The following is a 23492-nucleotide window of genomic DNA, read 5'->3' on the forward strand; positions in this document are numbered from 1 at the left end:
AAAGCATCAGAACATCGCCCTCTTATTCTCCTAAGGTCGATGATTGAGAATGACGTATTCTACATTCTACGTGGTGTTGGTGAATTTAAGACACAGCCCTGCTCTTTCTTGTCTTTTCCAAGAATTCGTAAATCGGCTTTCAACATATTTACTTACTGATAAAAGGACACGATTCGACTGTCTCTGTATAGCTCCTACGTTATCACTTATCAGTATCAAAAACACAGATGGTCGCTCGGTAATCTCGAAGTACTAGTCGAATTTCTTAGAATTCAGAGTATAGAATAGCATCGTGAACACATTCCGCTGATTTCTCCGTCTGTTTTATTTTGCATCTTCATCAAATTTTCATCGACATGATTTCTACCACGTTACGAAAATCTTACTCGATGTTGATAGTCACTCACTCTTACCATCACTAATCTTTTGTATCCCACATGAAATACATGAATGAAGAAATAAATTCAATGGTCACAATAGTCACAACCCTAGTACCTACCTAGACCTACCTACGTATTATACTCGTATTTTCAACTGATTCAATTTTCATCACGCTGCTGATTGCTCATGGATGACGTAATCGTGTTTCAAGAAACAACTCGACTCGATTCCTTTTTTTGTCTGATTTTGCTTTGTTTTGTGCGTTCTGGCTTTTAGCTTCAGTTCAGTTTTAGACTTTTAGTTATTTCCTGACCGTCGTCGCGAATTGTTTCGTTGTTACTTGAGTTGAGTTTCTTTACTGGATGCTCATTTTACTTGTGTTGATTGTTGACTTTTCCCATTATTGAGTGTCGAACTGTCGACGTGTGGATTTATTTCTGCGATCTGTTTGATAAAGACGACTCGAAGTTTTTTTTTTATATACTTAAACATGGATAAAGTGCGTTTTAAGAAAAGAATCTTACGCAGTGATAACGGAAATATCCTCCAAAAATTGCTATTTTCAAATAGCAAATTAGCGCTGGATATTTATAAGGTATGTAAAACAATAGATATTAGCATTCTGAATAATTTTACGAATTTTCGACCGTACATTAATAGCGTGAATATGAAAACAATCATTTCATTTGTAATCAGGAAACATGCTCAGAACTAGGTACCTACCCTTAATTCATTTTTCTTTCACCCCTGCCCCGCTCATACAGCATCCTTCGCGAATCCACCGTTCAAAACGAGGGGAACGTGCGGGGCTGAAATTTTTTTGCGATCATTCCAACTCCAAATCTCCAACACATACTTCTACTTCAATTTCAGCGAAATCGAAGACCATGAATTTTTTCAGATCCATCCTAATGTGGACATCTAAGTACATAGTGTAATACGGTAGTTCCCCTTTCTCGTAAACTTGACTGAATTCACTGTGTTAATGAAAAATATTTTCTTCAGATTTTGACACAGGAAGAACCGGGAAATCTAGTTTTATCACCGCTCAGCATACAGCTTGCTTTATTGACTCTACTAAGCGGTGCGAATGGTAAAACTGCTGAGGAGCTGAAAAGAGGGTTGAATTTGACCGAAGAAAAAGAAGAAATATTTCAGGGAACGAAGCTTCTATTAGAAAGCTTACAGGTAAAACATTTCGAGCTCTTATTTGACATTTCGAGTAAGCATAATATTTTGATATCACGAACGAATTCTTCCTTAAAGATAGGTACCATTAGAATTGCCTTCAAAATGCATCATACATAGTACTTCATACCTATTACTTTCCATACCAATTAATATTCGATGATATTGAACTAAAGTACCTACTCGTAATATTATTTAACGCATTGTTTGTTTCATTCCTTGTTATGTATAGAATTCTTGTTTGGAAGTAGCGTCTCAGATGTTCATCGATGAACGATTCCCTATGAAGAAATCGTACGCCCAATTGGTAAAGAAGTATTTTGAGTCCACCTATCAAACCGTTAATTTTACAAAATCGCCTGCCAAAGCCGCTAATCTGATCAATTCGTGGGTATCGACAAAAACAAATAATTTAATCAATAACGTAATTTCTCCTAGTAAGTAAGAATTTCTGTTCACTGATTACGAAGTAGTTTTAAAATTGAAAATAGGAAAATACATAATCATGATTCATTTTCAGGTGATCTGAAAGATCTTACATTTATGATACTGTTGAACGCTGTTTACTTCAAAGCAGAATGGCGGGATAAATTTGGTCCCCTGTTTACGAGAAACGAACCATTTTATTTGTCCAGAGACCGTTTCGTCCAGATTCCCATGATGCGTGAGTTTCGAGAATACAGGTATTCGAAGCAAAAATCGTTCGGGATTCTTGAAATTCCTTACAAGGTATCAGTATTTTTTTTTTTTGAGTAGGTACATAGGTACATAGGTACATACCTAATTTGTTTTTCAAGAATTTCATTTTAATATTGGATATGTCAATTATATAATATGTAGACGGGAAAAGACGTGAGTTTCTTGGTTTTTCTACCCGATGAAATCGATGGATTGCCTCAGCTCGAAAATGCACTATTCGAAACCGAATTCCATGAAATGCTCAAGAAGTTGGAAGTAACTTGGGTAAGACTGCGGTTACCTAAAATGAAAATCGAAAAATCAGTCAATGTAAAAGAAATTCTGAAAAAAGTACGTTTATTTGCATGAATTCTTTCTATCTTTTTTTTCAATGAAGTAAAAAAGAACTCAAAATACCTATACTAGTATCTTTTAATATTGCGTCTCTTACATACCTATGTTGAAACAGCTTGACATAAAATCTATGTTCTTCCCTCTTACTGCGGATTTTTTTGATATGTTCTCCACCGAAGTGCTTGACGATGTTTTATACGTGAGTGATCTCGTACACAAAGCTGTTCTTAAGGTTAATGAAGAAGGAACAGAAGCATCTGCGTTTACTAGATGTACGTATATTTTTTGAATATTTATTCATACCTACGATTAATGTTACGATTCGACTTACGTATTGAATGTATTTATAATCGAATATGAATAAATTATTTTATTACAATATTACAGCAATACAACGTGGTGGTGGTTGTCCTCCTTCAATCGACTTTTTCGTCGATCGGCCATTTCTTTTTATGATTGTCCAAAAAGACTTTATTCTATTCATGGGCAGAGTTACTAATCCTCAGTAATTTCAACCTGGTTGCTTCAAAATTCATAAGCTGTGAACTATGAGCATATTATAAGCATTATTAATCATCATCATTGTTATTATTCAACTTTTTTTTGCGTATTTTTACTCATTTTCTTCGAAGTTATTATACTTAGGTGTACTCAAAAGTGAGATTAATTTTTTTTTTCGTGTTTTTCAAGTTAGAAGGATTCCTCGATACCGAGGTTACCAGTTGGTGAGATAATGTTTTATTTTAGTATTAGATACACCGTTGTATTTTTGAGTAATAATGTAAGTACTTATTTTATTCATGTACCTACGTACTTCAGTATACTTTTTGTATTTACTTTATCAGAGAAGAATAAAATAAGGGACGTATTTGTTGAATGTCTTTGTGTAGTACTTGGTGTTTTTGTTCGAAAGTTGAGACGAGAATCTAATAATTGCACGTTCAGCTGTTGGTACAGAAGCCTGCGAAAGTACCATAATCCATCTTAAACATTTTTAATGTGGAATCTGGTGTACCTTTTGCGACAGGGCGCAGGGCTCCCATGTGTTGTGGAAATATCAAAAGCTCTGTACAATATTTTGTCTAAATTAAGACCTATCTGGAGATTGGAATGGAAGGAAACTAAATTGATAACTGATGTAAATTTAAAATTTATTTGCACTTTCATCAAATTCTAAAATTTTACAGCCGAAAAAATGAACTCTACTCAAAAAACTACCTATTGATTTTCTCGTTCGAAAGTCGGAAATCGAAATACGCATTTTCAAAAAGTTTTGTCTTCAGACCCTCACTTTGCTTCAACCTCTTTGTTTGTTTTTTTTTCAGTTGAACTTTAGAAAAAAAAATCAGTCATACCTATATGGCTAGATCTATACCAACGTACGTACCAACTTAATGAAATGATCGAAGTTGAATAACTGACTCAATATTTAACTTAAATAGGTATCTAAGGAGGTACTTATTTTAAAAGGTTTGAATCAAAAAAACAAACTTCTCACACGAAGAAACATTTTTTCACTTATTCTTTCTCAAAACACAAATTTTTGCAAGCTTTATTGTCCTCGCTTCGCTTGGAGCTGTTTGCTTTTCTTTTTCAGAATTAAAATTTTATATTAACTACATAATCATTCAAATTCAATTATAAAATTTTCAAGTCCAAAAACTAAATTTTTCACACAAACATTGTAGTCCGGCATATGCCAATAGGAGTAATTGCACCCCCCGCCGATCCTCCGGGACAACTTTTTTCTTAAAGGGGACATCCTAAGGAACATTTTAAAGCAAACTTCCCAAAAAAAAGTTGGCCTTACTTACAAAATGGCGGCCATTTTGATTAACAGGTCAGCCGAAATAGCAGATTTTGCGTTTCAACATAGGACTTGCAGGAAATTTTTCAAACTTTACAAAGGTAAATCAAAAGATCATGCAAAAAGTTATCACCTGCCAAAATTTCAAGTGCTAAAGTGCGTTTTTCGATTTTTGGGGAATTTTTGAAAATCGAATTTAGGCCAAAAATGAGGGAAAAAATCAAAATCTTACCAAATTGACCAAGAAAGCTGAAATTTGGGATATACCAACCCTATTTTTGACATGCCAAATCGATTGAAAATGGTTCAACCCGTTTTAAGCAGTTCTGGAGCCTCCAGCAGATTTTTGAAACTTGAAATTCCCACAAAATTCCATCAAATTGAAGTTATGACTTATAATAAAGCTAAAATTTATTCTAACAACTAATTTCAATACGCTACGAAGTACTGCAGGTGGGTTCAAGTCAATTTAGAGCTTCCAGCGACTTTTTTGAAAATTACTGGAGCCTCCAGTAGAATTTTGAAACTTGAAATTTCCCCAAAATTTCATCAAACTGTGGTGGAGAGTTGAAATTCATTCTGCTAACTACTTTTAATACGCTACGAAGTGGACTACTGGTGGATTTCAAGTCGTTTTGAAGCCTCCAGCGACTTTTTGAAAGGTTGTATGACGTTTTTTTTGGAAAATTGAAATTTCCTAAAAGTAGCTGGAAGCTTCAAAACCATTTGAAACCACCAAGTAGTCTGCGAAGTAAATTTCAGCTTGCCAACTCCATTTGATAAATTAATGTTGGGGAAATTTCAAGTTTCAAAAATCTACTGGAGGCTCCAGTAATTTTCAAAAAAGTCGCTGGAGGCTCTAAAATGACTTGAACCCACTTGAAGTCGTCATCAGAGGGTCTTGAAATTGGAGTGTAGAGTAAATTTCAGCTTTCCATCTCCATTTGATGAAATTTTGTGAAAATTTAAAGTTTCAAAAATCTGCTGGAGGCTCCAGTAATTTTCAAAAAAGTCGCTGGAGGCTCCAAAACGACTTGAAATTCACATGCAGTACTTCGTAGCGTATTGAAATTAGTTGTTAGAATAAATTTTAGCTTTACAACTCCAATTTGATGGAATTTTGTGGGAATTTCAAGTTTCAAAAATCTGCTGGAGGCTCCAGAACCACTTAAAACGGATTGAACCGTTTCCAATCGATTTGGCATGTCGAAAATTGGGTATATCCCAAATTTCAGCTTTCGTGGTCAATTGGGTAAGATTTTGATTTTTCCCCTCATTTTTGGCCTAAATTCGATTTTCAAAAATTCCTCAAAAATCGAAAAACGCACTTTAGCACTTGAAATTTTGACAGTTGATAAATTTTTGCATGATCTTTTGATCTACCTTTGTAAAGTTTGAAAAATTTCCTGCAAGTCCTATGTTGAAACGCAAAATCTGCGATTTCGGCTGACCTGTTAATCAAAATGGCCGCCATTTTGTAAGTAAGGCCACCTTTTTTTTGGGCAAGTTTGCTTTAAAATGTTCCTTAGGATGTCTCCTTTAAGAAAAAAGTTGTCCCGGAGGATCGGGGGGGGGGGGGGTGCAATTACTCCTATTGTCATATGCCGAACTATTGTTTTTTTCGCTCAAACCCGGAATCTGAGCCGATTTCTTTCCCTTTTTTGAACTTGGAAAAATTCCGTTTTTGAGGTTTCCAAAAATTCAAAACAGAAAATGAAAACTTCCAAGTCCCTATGTTATACGAAAATTAATTAATTGGCAAGACTGGCATTTTATTTATATTTATCACCTGGAAATGGAAAATACGTCATTTCATTTGTGATGGAAAACTAAAACTGGTCAAAGACCGAAACCGAAATGAAGAAATTGAAACTGAAACCCAAAAACTGAAACTGAAAGAAGCAAAACTGAAATTTAATATACCTAGTTCATTTTTTCTGAAAATTTCCAAACATTGAAATACGATGAAAAAAAATAAGTGGAACTAAAACTGAAAGCAGTTGAAAAAGTAAAACTGAAATTTAAGTAAATACTTACCTAGTTCATTTTGTCTAAAAATTTCCAAAGTAGGTATCACGAATGAAAAAAAGATAAGTGAAACTAAAACTGAAACTGAAAACAGTAGGATTAAAACTAAAAACTGAAACTGAAATTAAAAGTTTTGCCATCACTGCATTTTATTTGACAAAATTAGTAGTCAAGTACCTACCCATTTTTTTCTCATATCAGTTGACAAATTTTCAGCCAACACACCTCCCCTCCCTCCCCAGAGAACCCCTCTCGGGCCCTCCTCCAAAAAAAGAACCCATTAATAGATTATTTGTACCATGCTGATCCCTCTTCCACATGGCAACCTTCTTTACAAATTACAAGGAAACTTTTCAAGCTCACTTTTCAAGCTCATTCTCTCCGAATTGAATGAAATGAAATCATAAACCAAGCTAGATCGAAAGCGAAAAATCGCCTGATCGAGATGAAGACCCCCAAAAATTAAATTTTAAATTTCAGATCCTAAAATTAATTTTTGGGTTTTTAGCAAATTTTTGAACATTTGAAAAAAAAATCAAAAAAATGTTTTGAGGGTGATTCTAAAGGTCATTAACCCATGTATCTGTATTCTCAAGGTCACTGACCTACCTGTCCAGGCTCCCAAGGTCACTTGTCTGTCTATCTGCCCGGTCTCCCAAGGGCATTGAACCGTCAGTATGGCTACCCAAGGTCGTCTGTCTGTCTGTCTGTCTGTCTTGGCTTCTTAGGTCACTGACCTACTAGTTTAGATTCTTATGATCGTTTTTCTGATGGCCTATCAAGGTCATGAACCGTCTGTCTGGATTCTCAAGATCGTCTGTTTTCCTGACTGACCTCTTGAGGTCATTGACCTATCTGTCTGGCCTCTAAAAGTTGTTGTCAGCAATTTGGTAATTTTGTTTCAAGTTCTTATAAAAGTGAGATGTGGTATGTAAGTATCTAAAAATCCTATGCAAATGTAATACAAGTAAAAATTTCAAAGAATTAATTTTTCAAGTTTTCAGAAGTCTAGCGTAATTTCTGGAATTGATGAATGCAATTTTTTCTGTATTCTAAATGTCAGATTAAATATTATAAAATCAGATATGCCATAAATTGGTAATTTTTGTTTTTCAAAGTCCAACATAATGGCGAGAATTTTTCAAAAGTCAGACATAATAAATGAAGAATTGAACAATTTTTTTCCCAAGTTTTCAAATGTCAGCGTGACGCAGAAATATTTCTGGTCGAAGAGCTTAATGGACCTCTTGTTAGTAAGACAATAAAATGCACACGTCTTACACGTCCCAATTCATCAAGGTGACAATATGAAAAACAATAAAACCAACCAATTAATAACATTTAAGTATATTTTTTGGTTTACAATTATAAAATATCATTTCTAAGGTTGTAGTTCAGAGAAAATAATACAAAACTAAAAAGCTCGATAGTAGAAAGAATACCTAAAATCTTGAGACATGTAGAAAAACATTTTTTCAATATAAAACATCGCATCTAGGAGTAAAATAACTGGTAAAAAACCGAAATAAAATTCATTTTGCGTTTTCTTCATCACTAAAAACGTAATAGGTAGGTAGATAGGTATTTTTTTCAATTTCACAATCAAACAGGTAGGTATCTAAAAAAAAAAACAAAAACGAATTCGAATATGTTTTGAGAACCTAATATAGAGTCTCAAAGCGTTTACATTATTATAAGGTAGAGAATTGTGAGAAAGAGGACAAGTACAACGTAGTTAGATAAATACTATTCTTGATCACATGAGAGAGTATAAAGACAATTCGATCATTCGATATATCAAATCATCTACAAAAGCGAAATGAATTTCTTCGTAGTAGTAGGTAGTAGCTTAATTAGGTATCAAAATAAATAATTGAATAATTTACAACAGGAATTTTTTTTTCTTGCTTAATCATCGTAAACGTGATTTAACACTATGGCTTAAACGAATAGAGTAAAAAAAATTAACTTTAGGTAACTATAAAACAATATTTCATCACATTAGACATCTTTAAAGTTAACAAACTTTTTTTTTGGGAAGGTAAATTCTTATAACATATGATATAGTGATAATTTTTTCTTGGTATGAGACGTTCATAACGTTCGGTAAAATGTTTATTTAATTACTTCTTTAATTAATGTATCAAGGTATAAAATGATTTATTCTTTTTTATCAATAGTTGACATATACACGAGAAAAGAGGAGGAGGGGTAATTAACGATAAAAATAATTCAGTCACTCGTACAATTAATAAATTTTCGATGAAACGAATAACAAAGCTTATTAACTAAGTAAAAAATATTATCACTTTTTTCTATTTCATTATATCGAAGACATTACGAAGTATTTCGGTGTAGTTTTTTTTTATAATAAATAGTAGGTAGGTATTCGTTTTTTTTTTATTTTATACATCTTGCGGTTTCTCTTCATCTTCTATTCTTACATCTAAGTTATCTTTTTTATTAGCTGATATGTTGGGTTTTGTATTTTCTGTATCGGCTGGAATGTTGGTTTCGATTTGGGCTACAACAGTCGATACATTGGACAGAGATACCGAACTGTGTAGCGATGGAGGAGTTACTTTGATAATTGGCGAATGTACATAGTTATCGGAGTCACGTTCCCTTTCGTAACGCGATTCCGGACACAGGTTTAAATTTGGAACTTGTAAATATGATCCAGAGCCGGAAGCCGAATCGCAGCCGGACTGGTCGACCAGATTTTTCGGCTTGGTTTTTTCAGTCGTTGTATCACTGGCAACTCGTCTGATTAATTGTTGCCTTTCACTTTCCTGCGTAAAGTAAAATACATTCGGGTAAGTTGAACAAGAAGAGAGGAACAGATGAAAAAATTATACTTACGAGTCCGTAATAATAAGGAACTGAGAAATCTGTAGGAGAGGGTACAATTAACCCTGGACCTAAAGTTAGTCTACGTCTTCTACCGTAGTCGACAGTTCGACCACCCCACGAATTAACCGAGCCTCGTCTCTCTTTACCTATACATAAACAAACCGTGCAGAAGTTGAATGGTTTTTGCATAGGTAGGTACCTTAAGATAGGTATTTATACTCGTAGGAGGGTACTTACCCAACTGAGACTGTAAACTTTGGCAACTAGTGAAAGTAAAATCAGCTGGTAAAGATAAAACTTTTGTTAAAGGTTTGTGTATACTAGCGTCTCTTTCTAAGGCTAACTGAACGCATAAATCTTCTTCTTCTTCGATTTCTCTCTCCAGTTCTTCGTCCATATCCATTTCATCTTCCATCTATAATAACATTACGCAAGTAATACGATCGAGGTTTAGTATTTCAAATATCTGGTTACAAAACTCAAAAGATAAGAGTAAATTACATACCTGTTTGTGCGATTCTTCCAGATGTTTCATCAAAACAGCCACGACAACGTTGACCAACACGAACTGAGCCATTAAAACGAAGATTACAAAAAACATAGGAGCGATTCCAGCTGAAACGCAGCAATTTCGAACACAATCGGCATGATCGTCACATTCGTCTCGTAGAGTATCTTTCATTATCCCGTTCCAATTATCTCCTGTGGCTACTCGAAATAAAGTCAGGAAGGCCATACCGAAATTGCTAAAATGGGCATGTTCGCCTAATCCTTGGCAAGGGTGTTCTTCGTTACATTCTGCGAAAAAAAATTAGTATTATTTTGGTTCTCGAGTAAAGCGTAATAAATGAAATAGGTTGGAATATGACAATAGGGATAATCTCTCCCCTCCACATTCTCGAGGATAACCATGTTCTTTTAAGGGACATCCCGAGGAACATTTTAGAGCAAACTTGCCAGAATAAAGTTGGCGGCCATTTCGATTGACAGGCCCGTTGAAATTGCAGATTTTGATTTTCAACGAAGGACTCGCAAGAAATTTTTTGAACTAGACGAAGCTACATCGAAAGAGCATGAAAAAATTCATCATCAGCCTAAATTTCAAGTGCCAAAGTATGCATTTTCCGATTCTTGGGGAATTTTTGAAAATCAAGTTTCGGCCAAAAATGAGAAAAAAAATCAAAATTTTACCAAATTGACCTAGGAAACTGAAATCTGAGATACATCCTATTTTCGACCTGTCAAATCGATAGGAAACTGTTTCAATCCGTTTTGAGCTGTTCTGGAGCCTCCAGCAGATTTTTGAAACTTGTTTCCACAAAATTTCACCAAATGACGTTGGAAATCCTAAATTCACACTGCACTCCAACTCAAACACGCTATTAGGTCGACTGCTGATGAGTTTAAGTCATTTTGAAGCCTCCAGTGACCTTTTGGAAATTATTGGAGCCTCCAGTAGATTTTTGAAACTTGAAATTTCCACAAAATTTCATCAAATTTGTGCAGAGTGAATTTTAGTTTTTCAACTTTATTTGATGAAATTTCAATTTTCAAAAATCCACCGGAGGCTCCAGTAGTTTTCAAAAAGACGCTGGAGTCTCCAAAACGACTTGAAATCCACCTGCAGTCAACTTCATAGAGTATTTAAATTAGTTTATAGAACGAATTTCGAATTTCCAACTCCATTTGATGAAATTTTGTGGAAATTTCAAGTTTCAAAAATTTACTGGAGGCTCCAGTAATTTCCAAAAAGTCGCTGAAGGCTCCAAAATGACTTGAAATCTTTACAGAATAAACTTCGTCTTTATAACTCCATGTGATGAAATTTTGTGGAAATTTCAAATTTCAAAATAATTGACTGAAAGCTCCAAGAATTTTCAAAAATTCGATGGAGGCTCCAAAATTGCTCAAAGTTAACGGCAGTCGACTTAACAACGTGTTTAAGTTGTAGTGCAGCGAGAATTTAGGATTTTAAACTTAGTTTGATAAAATTGTGTAGAAATTTCAAATTTAAAAAATCTACTGGAGGCTCCAGTAATTTCCCAAAAGTTGCTGAAGGCTTCAAAATGACTTGAAATTTACCTGCAGTCTAATGAATTTTGGATTCTCAACTCTATTTGATGAAATTTTGTGGAAATTTACAGTTTCGAAAATATTCTGGAGGCTCCAGTAATTTACAAAAAACCGTAGAAGGCTTCAAAACGACTTGAAATCTACCTGCAGTCGAATCAATTTCAGCTTTTCAACTCTATTTGATGAAATTTTGTGGAAATTTCAAGTTTAGAAAATTTACTGGAGGCTCCAGTAATTTCCAAAAAACCGCAGAAGGCTTCAAAACGAGTTGAAATCTACCTACAGTCGAATGAATTTCGGCTTTTGAACTCTATTTGATAAAATTTTGTGGAAATTTCAAGTTTCGAAAATTTACTGGAGGCTCCAGTAGTTTCCAAAAAGTCACCCAAGGCTCCAAATTGACTTGAAATCTTTACAGAATAAATTTCGTCTTTATTTAACTCCATTTTGATGAAATTTTGTGGAAATTTCAAGTTTCAAAACTTTACTGGAGCCTCCAAGAACTTTCACAAATTTGATGGAGGCTCCAAAATTGCTGTATAAGTTGTAGTGCAGCAAGAATTTAGAATTTTCAACTTAGTTTGATAAAATTGTGTAGAAATTTCAAATTTAAAAGATCTACTGGAGGCTCCAGTAATTTTCCAAAAGTTGCTGAAGGCTTCAAAATGACTTGAAATTTAACTGCAGTCGAATAAATTTCGGCTTTTCAACTCTATTTGATGAAATTTTGTGGAAATTTCAAGTTTCGAAAATTTTCTGGAGGCTCCAGTAATTTCCAAAAAGTCACTGAAGGCTTCAAATGACTTGAAATCTTTACAGAATAAATTTCGTCTTTATAACTCTATTTGATGAAATTTTGTGGAAATTTCAAGTTTCAAAAATCTACTGGAAGCTCAAAGAATTTTCAAAAAGTAGCTGGAGGCTCCAAAATTGCTTGAACTCAACAGCAGTCGGCCTAATAACGTGTTTAAATTGCAGTGCAGCGTGAATTTCTATCAAAAATTTACTGGAGGCTCCAGTAATTTCCAAAAAACCGCAGACGGCTCCGCCAAAATGACTTGAAATCTTTACAGAATGAATTTCGTCTTTATAACTCTATATATTTGATGAAATTTTGATGAAATTTCAAGTTTCAAAAATCTACTGGAAGGTCAAAGAATTTTCAAAAAGTAGCTGGAGGCTCCAAAACTGCTTGAACTCAACAGCAGTCGGCTTAATAACGTGTTTAAATTGGAGTGCAGCGTGAATTTCGAATTTCTATTCTTATTTAATGAAATTTTGTGAAAATTTCAAGTATCAAAAATTTACTGGAGACTCCAGTAATTTCCAAAAAATCGCAGAAGGCTTCAAAATGACTTGAAAATCTTTACAGAATAAATTTCGTCTTTATATACCTAACTCCATTTTATGAAATTTTGTGGAAATTTATCAAGTTTCAAAAATCTACCGAAGTCTCCAAAAATTTTCATAAAGTTACTGGTGGCTCCAAAATTCTTAAACTCTCCTGGAGTTGCCTTAATAACTTGTTTTAGTCGGAGTGCAGCGTAAATTTCGGATTTTCAACTTCATTTGATGAAATTTTGCGAAAATTTCAAGTTTCAAAAATCTGCTGGAGGCTCCAGAACTGCTCAAAATGGTTTGATACCGTTTCCAATCGATTTGTCAGGTCGAAAATATGACATATTCTAAGTTTCAGCTTTTTAGATCAATTTGGAAAAATTTTGATTTTTTTCTCACATTTGGCCTCAATTTGATTTTCAAAAATTCACCAAAGCTCAAAAAATGTACTTTAGCACTTGGAATTTTGGCTGGTGATACATTTTTTACACGCTCTTTCGACCTAACTTTGTCCAGTTCAGAAAATTTCCTGCGAATCCTATGTTGGAAAGCAAAATCTGCGATTTCGGCTTACCTGATCAATCAAAATGGTCGCCATTTTGTTAGTAAGGCCACTTTTTGAGGCAAGTTGGCTTTAAAATGTGTCTTAAGATGTCCCCTTTAAGAAAAACGTTATTTCAGAGGATGGGGGAGGGGGGGAATTATTCCTATCGTCACATGTCGGACTAAAAAGATAAATTAATTACCTAGACGACCGAATAATTCTACTCCTAGAGCTGCGAATATAAAAAATAGGAGAAAAAACAGTAATCCCAAGTTCCCGACTTGTGGTAAAGCCTGCATTACTGTATCTAATAAGGCTCGTATGCCTTTGGCCATCTTCAGTAACTTCAAAACTGCAATAAAACAAAAAATAATTTCAGAGTAGCACGATGTTCGTAATATTGCCGAATTTATTTGATTATATGAGAAGGAGGACGTTGACTAACCTCTGGCTATTCTCATTACCCTCATTACTCTGATAATTGTCGGATTAATAGGAATTATTTTCGATTCAACTTCTTCCAAAGCGATTCCAACGATTGACAGTATAACAATTCCAACATCTAATAAATTCCACCTAGAAAATGATTCACGAACGAGTTCAATAAGTACTTAGTACTTACTGTACGTATTTACGGCGAACAAGATAGGCAATTTTATTAACATGCTTACCTGTCTTTGACATAAAGCATTATTCCGAGTGCAACCAGTTTCATAAGAGATTCCAATACGAAAACAGCGGTGAAAAAATAATTGAAGATTTTAAGAGCGTAAGTCAAGGCCTGAAAAATACAAGGGGATTATATTTGGGAGAAAATGAAAACGTTTGAAAAATTATTCTGAAGTAATCTCGTACCTTTGGCATCATATAAAATTCCATAGCCATTGTTATAACATTCAAACCTATCACAGCAGCAATAGCTAAATCGAAATATTTAGATGTGACCACATTATGAACCAGTAGGCGGTATTTTCCATATCCAGCGTAATAAGGTGGTCTCCTCAGTCCTGCAAAATAAAATGAGTAAGTTTTAGGTACCTATCAATATTTTTATTCTTTAAATCATTTAGTTTAATCTAATCTTACTTCGTCTCTTTTTCTCCAGTTGTTTGGCTCTTTTTGCTAATCTTCTAACACGTTCTTCCTTCTCTTGTTCTTCACGACATCGATGAAAATTTTCAACTACCACTCCAACGAACATGTTCAACACGAAGAACCCGACCAGCAAAATGAACGAGATGAAATACAATAAACGCCATTCTGAAAAGTTCTCTATAGGCTGAGGGAGAAAAAAAACAATATTAATAAAAAAATTTTGATTTAACCAACGATGAGAAGGTATTTATAAGTAGGTACTTGTTGATCAACTCCAACAGCGTCCAATCCAGTATACATAATGTTAACCCAGCCATCTCTCGACGAAAGCACAAATAATGACATCAGAGCTTTTCCTAAATCGTCAAAATTGTATTTCCTGTTCACCCAAACGTTTTGCGGATCTCTCAGGCATTCGGTTTTATTATGGATGTTTTTGATATTTGGCCCTTCGCAGTGGAAAAATGTGCCCTTGAATAGCTGAAAAATTGATTATCATTACAACGAGATAATTCATAACTTAATGAAACGGAGGCGAAGATTTTTATAATGTGAGATAAGTACCTGAACTCCCAGAATACCAAAGATGATGAAAAAAGTGCAACAGATCAGTACAATGTTTCCAATAGGCCGTAATGAAGACAGTAGTGTTTGAACGACTAATTTCAGTCCTGGAGCTCGGTTTATTACTCGTAAAGGTCGCAAAGATCTTAATAATCGAAACACCTGTTGAATTAAAAACAATAAAATAAAAAATTAGATCCAATCTTTTCTTCTGCTTTTTTAAACTTTTAGATCGATCAACGTACCCTCAAAATGCCAAATATTCGAGGACTACTGTCAGATATCAGAGACATCAGGATATCCACAATAGAAACCGATACCAAAGACCCATCCATGATATTCCAACCAGATTTAAAATAAGGTTCTTGACCATAAAACATTCCAGCAGCTACAACCTGCCCAAAACGAAACAAATTAGATCAACGTCGAACAAAAGCCTCAAAAAACTTCACAGCTCACCTTGATGAACATCTCGACTCCGAATACGACGGTGAAAACATAATTGGCAGCAGCTAGGAATTTCCTTTCTCCACTAATCGGTGGTATATTGGGCCTCTCCATTGCCAACGTGATACAATTCAAAGCGATAAAAAATAATACGAGATTATCGAACCATCGTTGAGCCACAATTTGTTCACACGTTCGACGAAACCTGAAACAGAAGCCATTGGTCAAGATGAGTAATAGGTACCTACTACCTATCCTACGTTTGCAGCAAAGTGTCCCCGATTTCAACTTACGGATGCTCCGGTGGAAATATCCATAAAGAATACTCAGCTCTCTCCTTCAAAACGCCAGTTTCTTTTAAAAAATAAAACAGTTTTCGAGGTACTTCCTCAACCGGAGCTTGTTCCTCGTTCACCAGTCTTGTTTGCAGGTTGGTTTTATCATCGAGTATGGTAGATATATGTTTACGTTGACCCTGAGACCAGGAACCTTTGGATTTATCTTCTGATACGCTGGCTACGTCGCTCAAATGAGAAATGTTTAGATGAGAGCCGTGGATTTGAAATGGAAACGGAGGATTGACCGGAGATGAACCGGCAGTGGTGTTTGAGGCGGCTAGATGCACTTGGGCTGATTGGAATGAAGATGCGGAGGCTATGGAATGATGAGGAGATAATAAATTCGTGTTTTTTCGAAATTCCGCGTTGTTACGTAGAACTCCTCCGTTGCAGTGTGAATGATCTGATAAGCATCTGTAATAATTTTTTCAAAAGGATGGTTATAGGTACGAAGATTTGTAAATTTGAGTGTTTTTTTGAAGAAAAAAATTACTGACGGATTTATAACGAGGTGATTATTGTTATTTAAGATTACGTCTTGATCGTCGTCTTCGGTTAAACTTTGTTTAGATGATTTTCGTTTGAATGAAGGTCGTGACAGCTTCCATGAACATCTTCTTTGGAAATTAAAACTGAAAATATGATTGAAATTTTAAAATTTGCGAAGGGTATAGAAAATTATTTAGAAGATTAATTATCTACCTTTTTGAATCTTTTCTGCTGATATCAGAATTAGAATTGTCTTTTTTGATTCCTTCTTCGATGAAAGTATTTATCGTCATTTGAATCGGTCTTCGAGACATTTTATCGAAGCTGCTTTGAGAAGCCTGTGAAAAAATATAGATTATAGATCATTATAAGGCTTTTGACGTATTGCGGGTTGCATATCGGTTTGCCTGAACTTTATCGGTTTGGTGGGCATTCTTATCAGTGAGTATCAAAATTTCATATTTTGAGCAATTTTCACAAGGTGTTTTTAAAGTTTATAGCTTTTATTTAGTTTTTCCTTCAATTTTAAACACTGTTAAATCCTGTGATGGAAAAAGATCCGCTCTTTGTTGAGGTTCAAAGACGTTTTATCAACTTCTTTAAAACTAGACGAAGAGAGGATCTTTTTCCATTACAGGGTTTAACAGTGTTTAAAATTGAAGAAAAAACTAAATAAAAGCTATACATTTCAAAAACACCTTGTGAAAATTGCTCAAAATATGAAATTTTGATGCTCACTGATAAGAATGCCCACCAAACCGATAAAGTTCAGGCAAACCGATATGCAACCCGCAATACGTCAAAAGCCTTATTGAGATCGTTCGATTCCAGATCAATAATTAAGGCAAGCTCATGAATCAATAAGTGGACAAGTATTGAGGTCGAATCTTCCTTGCACAGATTAAATTAGAGAAATACCCAGATCTAAAGATTAATCAGCAGCATCAGAAATTTTCTAATTTTCTGACAAAATTTAAACCCATTTTGATAGGTTGCATGACACTTTTTTCGAAAATCACGAAAATTCAACGAAAGTTTTAGTTAAAATTTTCAAATTTTCACCCATTTTGGGCTTCAAAAATGCACAAAAAAAAGTTTTGGTACAAATTAAAAATTTTTTGGATTTCTTTTGCAAATTTGATCTATTTTGATGGTTTATATACGACGCCTCTTCTTCAAAAACTCGGAAATCATGTCTTAATTTCAGCATCAAAATTCTTCAAAAATGCTCCAAAAAAATTTTGATCGAAGTTTGTGGTTTTCGTCCAAATTTTAACCCATTTTGTGTGTTGCATGACAAATTTTTGAAAAAGATCAAAAATCATGGTCTCCTGATCTATAAATAAATTCCAAAGTGAACATCCAGGTCCAGAAATCATCGACAGACTACAAAAAGACTGGGAAAAAGTAATCCAGAAATCAAATATGACTAATTTTGGGCTCAAACAAATTTGCTTGGGTTTTTGTGAACATGGGTCTAAAAAGTCTGAAAAGACATATTTTGGATTTTCGTAGTTCTCCTTGTGAGGAGGTGGAAGGGTGGAGTCCAAAAACCCACATTGAACCAATCAGCTTGCACACAAAAATTGATTCAAAACATTTTAAAAGAATTTTGAGCTTAAAATTAGGTCGTCATGACCTTTTGGATTTTTGAAAAAGTATCATACGACTTATCAAAATGGGTTAAAATTTTGCAATAAATTCAAAATTTTTCGACGAAAATGTTTTTTGAGTATTTTTGAAGAATTTTCAACCTAAAATTGAGTCATGATTTTTGAGTTTTTTGAGAAAGGCATCGTGTGAATCATCAAAATGAGTTGAAATGTCGACAGAAAAATATCAAAAATTTATATCTATTTGAAGTTTTCTTGAACATTTTTGAAGAATTTTAAGTCCGAAATTGGTCCATGATTTTCGAGTTCTTTGAAGATGTCATGTGACACATCAAAATGGGCTAAAATTTCGACAGAAAATCAAAAATTTACACTTGAAGTTTTCTTGAACATTTTTGAAGAATTTTGAGCCCAAAATTGGGTCATGATTTCTGAAAAAGGTATCATGTGACCCATCAAAATGACTTAAAATTTCTCAAGAAAATCAATAATTCCTAATTTAAGTTTTCTGGAACATTTTAAAAGAATTTTGAGTCCGAAATGGGGGCCATGATTTCCGAGTTTTTAGAAAAAGAGAGTCGTATATGACCCAAAATGGGTCAAATATTCGAAAGAAATCCAAAAATTTCAAAATTTTTATCAGAACTTTTTTGAGGAATTGAAAAAAAATTTTGAGCCCTGAAATTGGGCCATTATTTTTGAGATTTTCAAAAAAAGGCATCATGCTATCTATCAAAATTAGTTAAAATTTCGACAAAAAATCAAAAACTTCTATCAAAACTTTCTTTTGAACATTTTTGAAGAATTTTGACCCAAAAAATGGGCTCTGATTTCCAAGTTTTTCGAAAAAGGTACCAAGTGACCTATCAACATGGGTTAAAAATTTGATAGAGAATCAAAAATTTAAAAATTGCTAAGGTACTAAAACTTTCTTTGTGCATTTTTGAAGAATTTTAAGCCAAAAATTGAGGAATGATTTTCGCGAATTTTGCAACAGTGTCGAGCAACCAATCAAAATGGGTTAAAATTTTGGCAGAAAAACAAAAATTTATACCAAGATTTTGTTTGATTGAGTATTTTTGAAGAATTTTGAGTTTAAATTTTCCAAAAAATCAACCAAATTTAATGCTACTATTTTTCAAAAAAGGCTAAAAAAATTTAATAATTTTTGACTTTTTCCTGAAATTTCAGCTTATTTTGGTCGATTGCATGACCCTTTTTTCAAAAATCTTGAAAACAATGCCTTGAAATCAGGCTCAAAATTCCTCATGTGGATTCAAAAATAAGTTCAAGCAGCAATTTTTGATTTTCTGTAGAAATTTCAACAATTTTGATAGGGTGCGTGACACTACTGTTGAATATATCCAAAATTATAATCCCATTTCGACCTTAAAATTCTCCAAAAATGCTTGAAAACCATATTTGTTGAACTTCTCACTAAATTTTAATATTTGAATTTATCTCAAAATGTTAATCCATTTTTCAAAAATGCTTAAAAAACATTCAAAATGCTATCCAAGTGATCAAAAACAGTTTTGATGGAATTTTTGATCAGAATTTTAATCCATTTTTTGATAGGTCACATGACACAATTTCAAAAAAGCCCTATAATAGTAACCCAATTTCGACCTCAAAAGTCTCCAAAAATACTTGAAAACCATGGGTTAAAATTTCGTGATAAATTTTTGAATTTATCACGAAATTTTAACCCATTTTGATAAGTCAGGACTCTTTTTCAGCAGTCCAAAAAATCGTAATCCAATTTCGGGCTCAACATCACCAGTTTGATTTTTTCTTAGGCTCCATTGCTATTATGCGACCGTGAAAATCCAAAATATACCTATGTCTTTTGAACCCACATTTACAAAAAACCAACCGAATTTTTTGGGCCTCAAAAATACCAATCATACAAACACTTTTGGCCAGTTGGGTTGTAGAAGATAGGTACAGATCATCAAAAGAGCTGAAAAAATGCTGACGATCTCTGTTCTATAGGTATTATTTTGAATGTGAAGAAAGGGGATGGGGTAAGGGAATTGTTCTGTAATAAAACTTACACTAGAATAATCGATGGAATCAATCGACAAAATACTAGAATTGGCTGATAACAAGCTCGTGAGCTGATTATTGAATCCTCTAACATCTAGCGTATTATTTGGCGAGTCTTGTGGAGTAGCTGCTGTATGAGTGATAATTGGCAAAGGAGGATATTGAGCTCCGGAATGATTCATTTCATGTTCTGTAAAAAAATATTCAATACATATTCTCAAATTTATTGATCAAATCGCAAAATAAATCTTCGACATCAAAATCGTATTTAGGTACCTTTTTGCAAATTGCACTTAATGTTGCATTCAGATCGAAAATTCTTTTCCCATTCGTAATCGTCGTAGTCTTTCGATATCCTGTGAAAGTCTTCGTGATAATTCTCCTGTAATTGTTCAAGATTAATTGCGTAATAACCTGTGACAAATTATAAAAGCACGAATTGCCAAGCTCTCGAGCTTTAATTACTTGTGAAAACGTATCATGGTCGGAATGTGAACAACAACTGTGGTAATCTTCGCTGCAACATTGCGAGAATTTTCTCCTCGCTTGTCTAGCTAATTCTCTTTGTTCGCGTTCTCGTCTTTCGTTTCTCTGCAAATTAAATTCACGTCAATGAATTCAGTAAGTAGGTATAGGTACGTATTTGAACATAGATTTGTATAGATTTCTAACACATAATTTCGTGTTTCCACTGATCAAATGTAAGTATAGGTAATTTTTTCGTTTCATTGATTACATAATGTAAATGCTTGGAAGAAATTTTTTCTACTTAATATCACCTATATAAGTTCGTAAATTGCATTATGGATCACAAAATTGCTAGGGTCGCATTTTTTAGAGTGAAATTTCTCAACATTTTCATCAGCTTGTATTATCCTACTCATTGTACTTTACTCTGGTCATTATTTCACGAGTAGGATGTCGAGTGTTTTAGTACAGATAAAAAAAAATACTAGCTACCTACTTACTTATAGTTATTAAACTAATGATACTGAAAAAAACCACCATTTTCTCACCTCAGATTGAAATCCTTCCACTAAAATAGCCACCAGAAGATTAAACAACACGTAATTTCCAAAAGTCATCAAAGCAACGAAATACAAAGCCGCCCAATGGCTGGTTTTTTCCATCCCATTGAATAATACAATATTCCAGTCTTCTTGAGTCAATATCTGCAAAGAAACAAAACCCAACTTTAGTATCGATCGACTTAATAAATAACGCAAATTAATAATACTAATCATAGGTAGATACATAAAGGACACTGAATAAGTAACTTCCTTCATCGCGACTAATTCATGAGTTATAAACCTACTCGCTTGAAAGCTCGCTGTAATGAGGGAATTATAAACTACGAAGAAAGCGTTTTAAAATGAGGGATTATTGCAGTGGTTCTGTTCTACGGTTCATTATGTACTATACAGGTAAATAATATATATAGACGGACGATCAACTTACCTGATTTAATTTGATAACTAATTAAGTATCGGTTGTTTTATTGTTTGTAATTGTGAACTTACTTGAAATACGGTTACAGTTGCCCATAGCACATTGTTAAAGTGTTTACGATCGCAGTGACACAGTGGGTGCTTATTGACAATTTCTTCGCAATTACATTCTCGCAAGCCATCATCGTACATGCAAAACTTACCACCGAACAAATACATTCCTAGTATACTGTAATCAACATCATTTATTCCTATATTCGCATTTCTCTGTAGGTATTTTTTTCAATAAGAAAACAAAAACCCAAAACGCATAATGCGATGGTTTGGTTATCTAGCTACACGTCGTATTGGTTGTTATGTTCGTTAGATATAAGTTCAATAGTAAAGTATGTGGTGGTTTTTTTTTCTTTACATGATTGATTTAGGTTTCGATGATTCTCGACATCGATTTAGAAATTAAATTTAAACATAAATTAAATGCATTGTGATTTAGTTGATTGAGCTAAGTTTAAGCAGCTTGTTAACGTGGGTGATCTAGGCTATATACAAAGGCAATTAGGTTTGCGAGTAGATGGAAGGTTTGTCAATACGGAATAACGAACAGTAAACATTATCCGATGAATTGCCATCAAATTTGATCCAATTACTTCGGTTCTAAAGCTAGAAATGATACGAGAAATGTGTGACGATTCTAATAATCGGAAAGAGAAAGGTACAACGATGGAAATTAGGCTTACTTTTGCTAGTACATACACGTAGTAAGTACATTAGATCATTTGAATGATAAGTTATCTTACTAACGATGAGAGGATAGAATAGAAATTCATTTTATCAGGACTTGGACGTACGATAACCGATGATTCATCATTCAAAATGAGAAATAAATTACATTACATGGACCAGTAGCGAAGAAGTAGTTCGTACTGATCACAATTTAACTCCAAGTATGAAATTTCAAGTAAAATCTAGAGAAAATTACTTCTCTTTTCTCGAAAAGGAAGATTGCAAAATAGATTATCAAAAAAAATTAAAAATAAAAATAAATATTGCACGTTGAATTGAATGTTGATCCTTTGAATGTTGCTTGTTGCAAGACAAAAATGTTACGGGAAATCATATTGCCATTTTTTAATTTGATCGAGCTTCAGTTTGCAAATTTTTATCATATAACTTTAATATTTAATGTAATTATTTTAAAATAATTCATTTTCAATAAATTACCCAATAAATACGTAATTTCATAACATTCCTCAATCCACCATTCAACTAACATTCAACAAACTAAAAAAGAAATTTCGTTCTTAAAAAGTGGTCACACTGATTACCACCAGTTTCTAAATTTTTTCCAAAACTTGCGCAGTTTGGTTCGGAAAACGCAGTGGCGTTCGCGTTTGTTTTGGAATTCTAATTAAATCGCGTTAATTTTCGGGTTAATTATTCAAATTATTCGAATTTTCGATAAATCGATCGCGTGTGATGACTTTCGGTACTTTGTTTTCGTATAATTCGCGAGATATTCGTTGTAGGATTCGTGAAATAGAACAGTGAAGTGAACTTGTGTAACATGGCGGAGCAGCTTAGATCATGATTGTTTACATAGAAGTATTGGAATTGGATTCGATTTCGACGTTGGATAATTCTGCAATTCGCATTTGTGAGTAAATGATTACATTTTTCGATAGTTGTATTTCACATTCCAGTACCATTATGTTCATTGTTCGAGTATTACGTATTGACAAACTTGTTTCCAACTGCAAGTTGCAACCTGCGTACTCGGAAATGTACTTATATCAGACTCTCAAGGCTGTTGTTTTTAGTGTGAAACATTTAAGTGTATTTAGAAAAGGCGTAGGTAGTTTTGTGAATATCAAGTTCAAGTATTTGAATCTTGAAATATTTCTAGTGAGAGCGAAATGGCAATCGAATGCATCAAAATAATCTTATCACTGTTATCCTTATCACTTTGTTGCATTCCACACAATATAGGGTTCCCAAAATGTCGATACCTCGCCGCAGTCAATTGTGTGTGTTTTAGTTGACATATTTCATATTTCTACCTTCAAAAGATTCAAAGGGAGTAAAATATTGTTAGAATGTAGTTTAAATTTGATTTTCGAATTTCTTTTATCGTCAAGATTTCCAACTTATGAATTTTGAGGAGGCGATGTCACATTTTGGGAACACTACTGCTTGGCTTGGTGATCA

General features: G+C 33.8%; 2 protein-coding genes and 1 long non-coding RNA gene across 5 annotated transcripts in view; 2 read left to right on the plus strand and 1 right to left on the minus strand.

Moving 5' to 3' along the window:
- The first annotated feature begins 474 nt into the window (after nt 1–474).
- LOC135834838 (leukocyte elastase inhibitor-like) lies at nt 475–3493 on the plus strand. The gene is made up of 7 exons (XM_065348807.1): nt 475–976; nt 1387–1569; nt 1802–2006; nt 2090–2298; nt 2410–2598; nt 2717–2873; nt 2989–3493. Exons 1-7 carry the CDS (start codon nt 872–874, stop codon nt 3108–3110), a joined length of 1170 nt encoding a protein of 389 aa, XP_065204879.1. The 5' UTR covers nt 475–871; the 3' UTR covers nt 3111–3493.
- A 4274-nt stretch (nt 3494–7767) lies between these two features.
- The window catches only part of LOC135834789 (voltage-dependent T-type calcium channel subunit alpha-1H-like), a 472203-nt gene continuing 456478 nt past the window's right edge, over nt 7768–23492 (minus strand). For 2 of the 3 annotated variants that reach the window (XM_065348765.1, XM_065348758.1), the window contains exons 17-37: nt 21360–21516; nt 20856–21011; nt 20305–20430; nt 20116–20221; nt 19848–20029; nt 16391–16515; nt 16186–16320; nt 15644–16102; nt 15363–15555; nt 15149–15298; nt 14904–15065; nt 14601–14819; nt 14331–14523; nt 14100–14251; nt 13916–14025; nt 13690–13820; nt 13447–13596; nt 9795–10087; nt 9527–9704; nt 9299–9435; nt 7768–9228 (exon numbers count right to left, since the gene is read on the minus strand). In XM_065348765.1, coding sequence (XP_065204837.1) covers nt 8842–9228; nt 9299–9435; nt 9527–9704; nt 9795–10087; nt 13447–13596; nt 13690–13820; nt 13916–14025; nt 14100–14251; nt 14331–14523; nt 14601–14819; nt 14904–15065; nt 15149–15298; nt 15363–15555; nt 15644–16102; nt 16186–16320; nt 16391–16515; nt 19848–20029; nt 20116–20221; nt 20305–20430; nt 20856–21011; nt 21360–21516 — 3901 coding nt within the window. In that variant the 3' untranslated portion in view covers nt 7768–8841. The remainder of the gene's footprint in view (nt 9229–9298; nt 9436–9526; nt 9705–9794; nt 10088–13446; nt 13597–13689; nt 13821–13915; nt 14026–14099; nt 14252–14330; nt 14524–14600; nt 14820–14903; nt 15066–15148; nt 15299–15362; nt 15556–15643; nt 16103–16185; nt 16321–16390; nt 16516–19847; nt 20030–20115; nt 20222–20304; nt 20431–20855; nt 21012–21359; nt 21517–23492) is intronic. The other variant, XM_065348773.1, reaches the window with a different exon arrangement.
- The window catches only part of LOC135834927 (uncharacterized), a 191803-nt gene continuing 190931 nt past the window's right edge, over nt 22621–23492 (plus strand). Inside the window, exon 1 of the long non-coding RNA XR_010556794.1 lies at nt 22621–22941. This is a non-coding gene — a long non-coding RNA (uncharacterized LOC135834927). The remainder of the gene's footprint in view (nt 22942–23492) is intronic.

The sequence above is a fragment of the Planococcus citri genome, chromosome 1, assembly GCF_950023065.1.
Source record: "Planococcus citri chromosome 1, ihPlaCitr1.1, whole genome shotgun sequence".
Lineage (NCBI taxonomy): Eukaryota > Metazoa > Arthropoda > Insecta > Hemiptera > Pseudococcidae > Planococcus > Planococcus citri.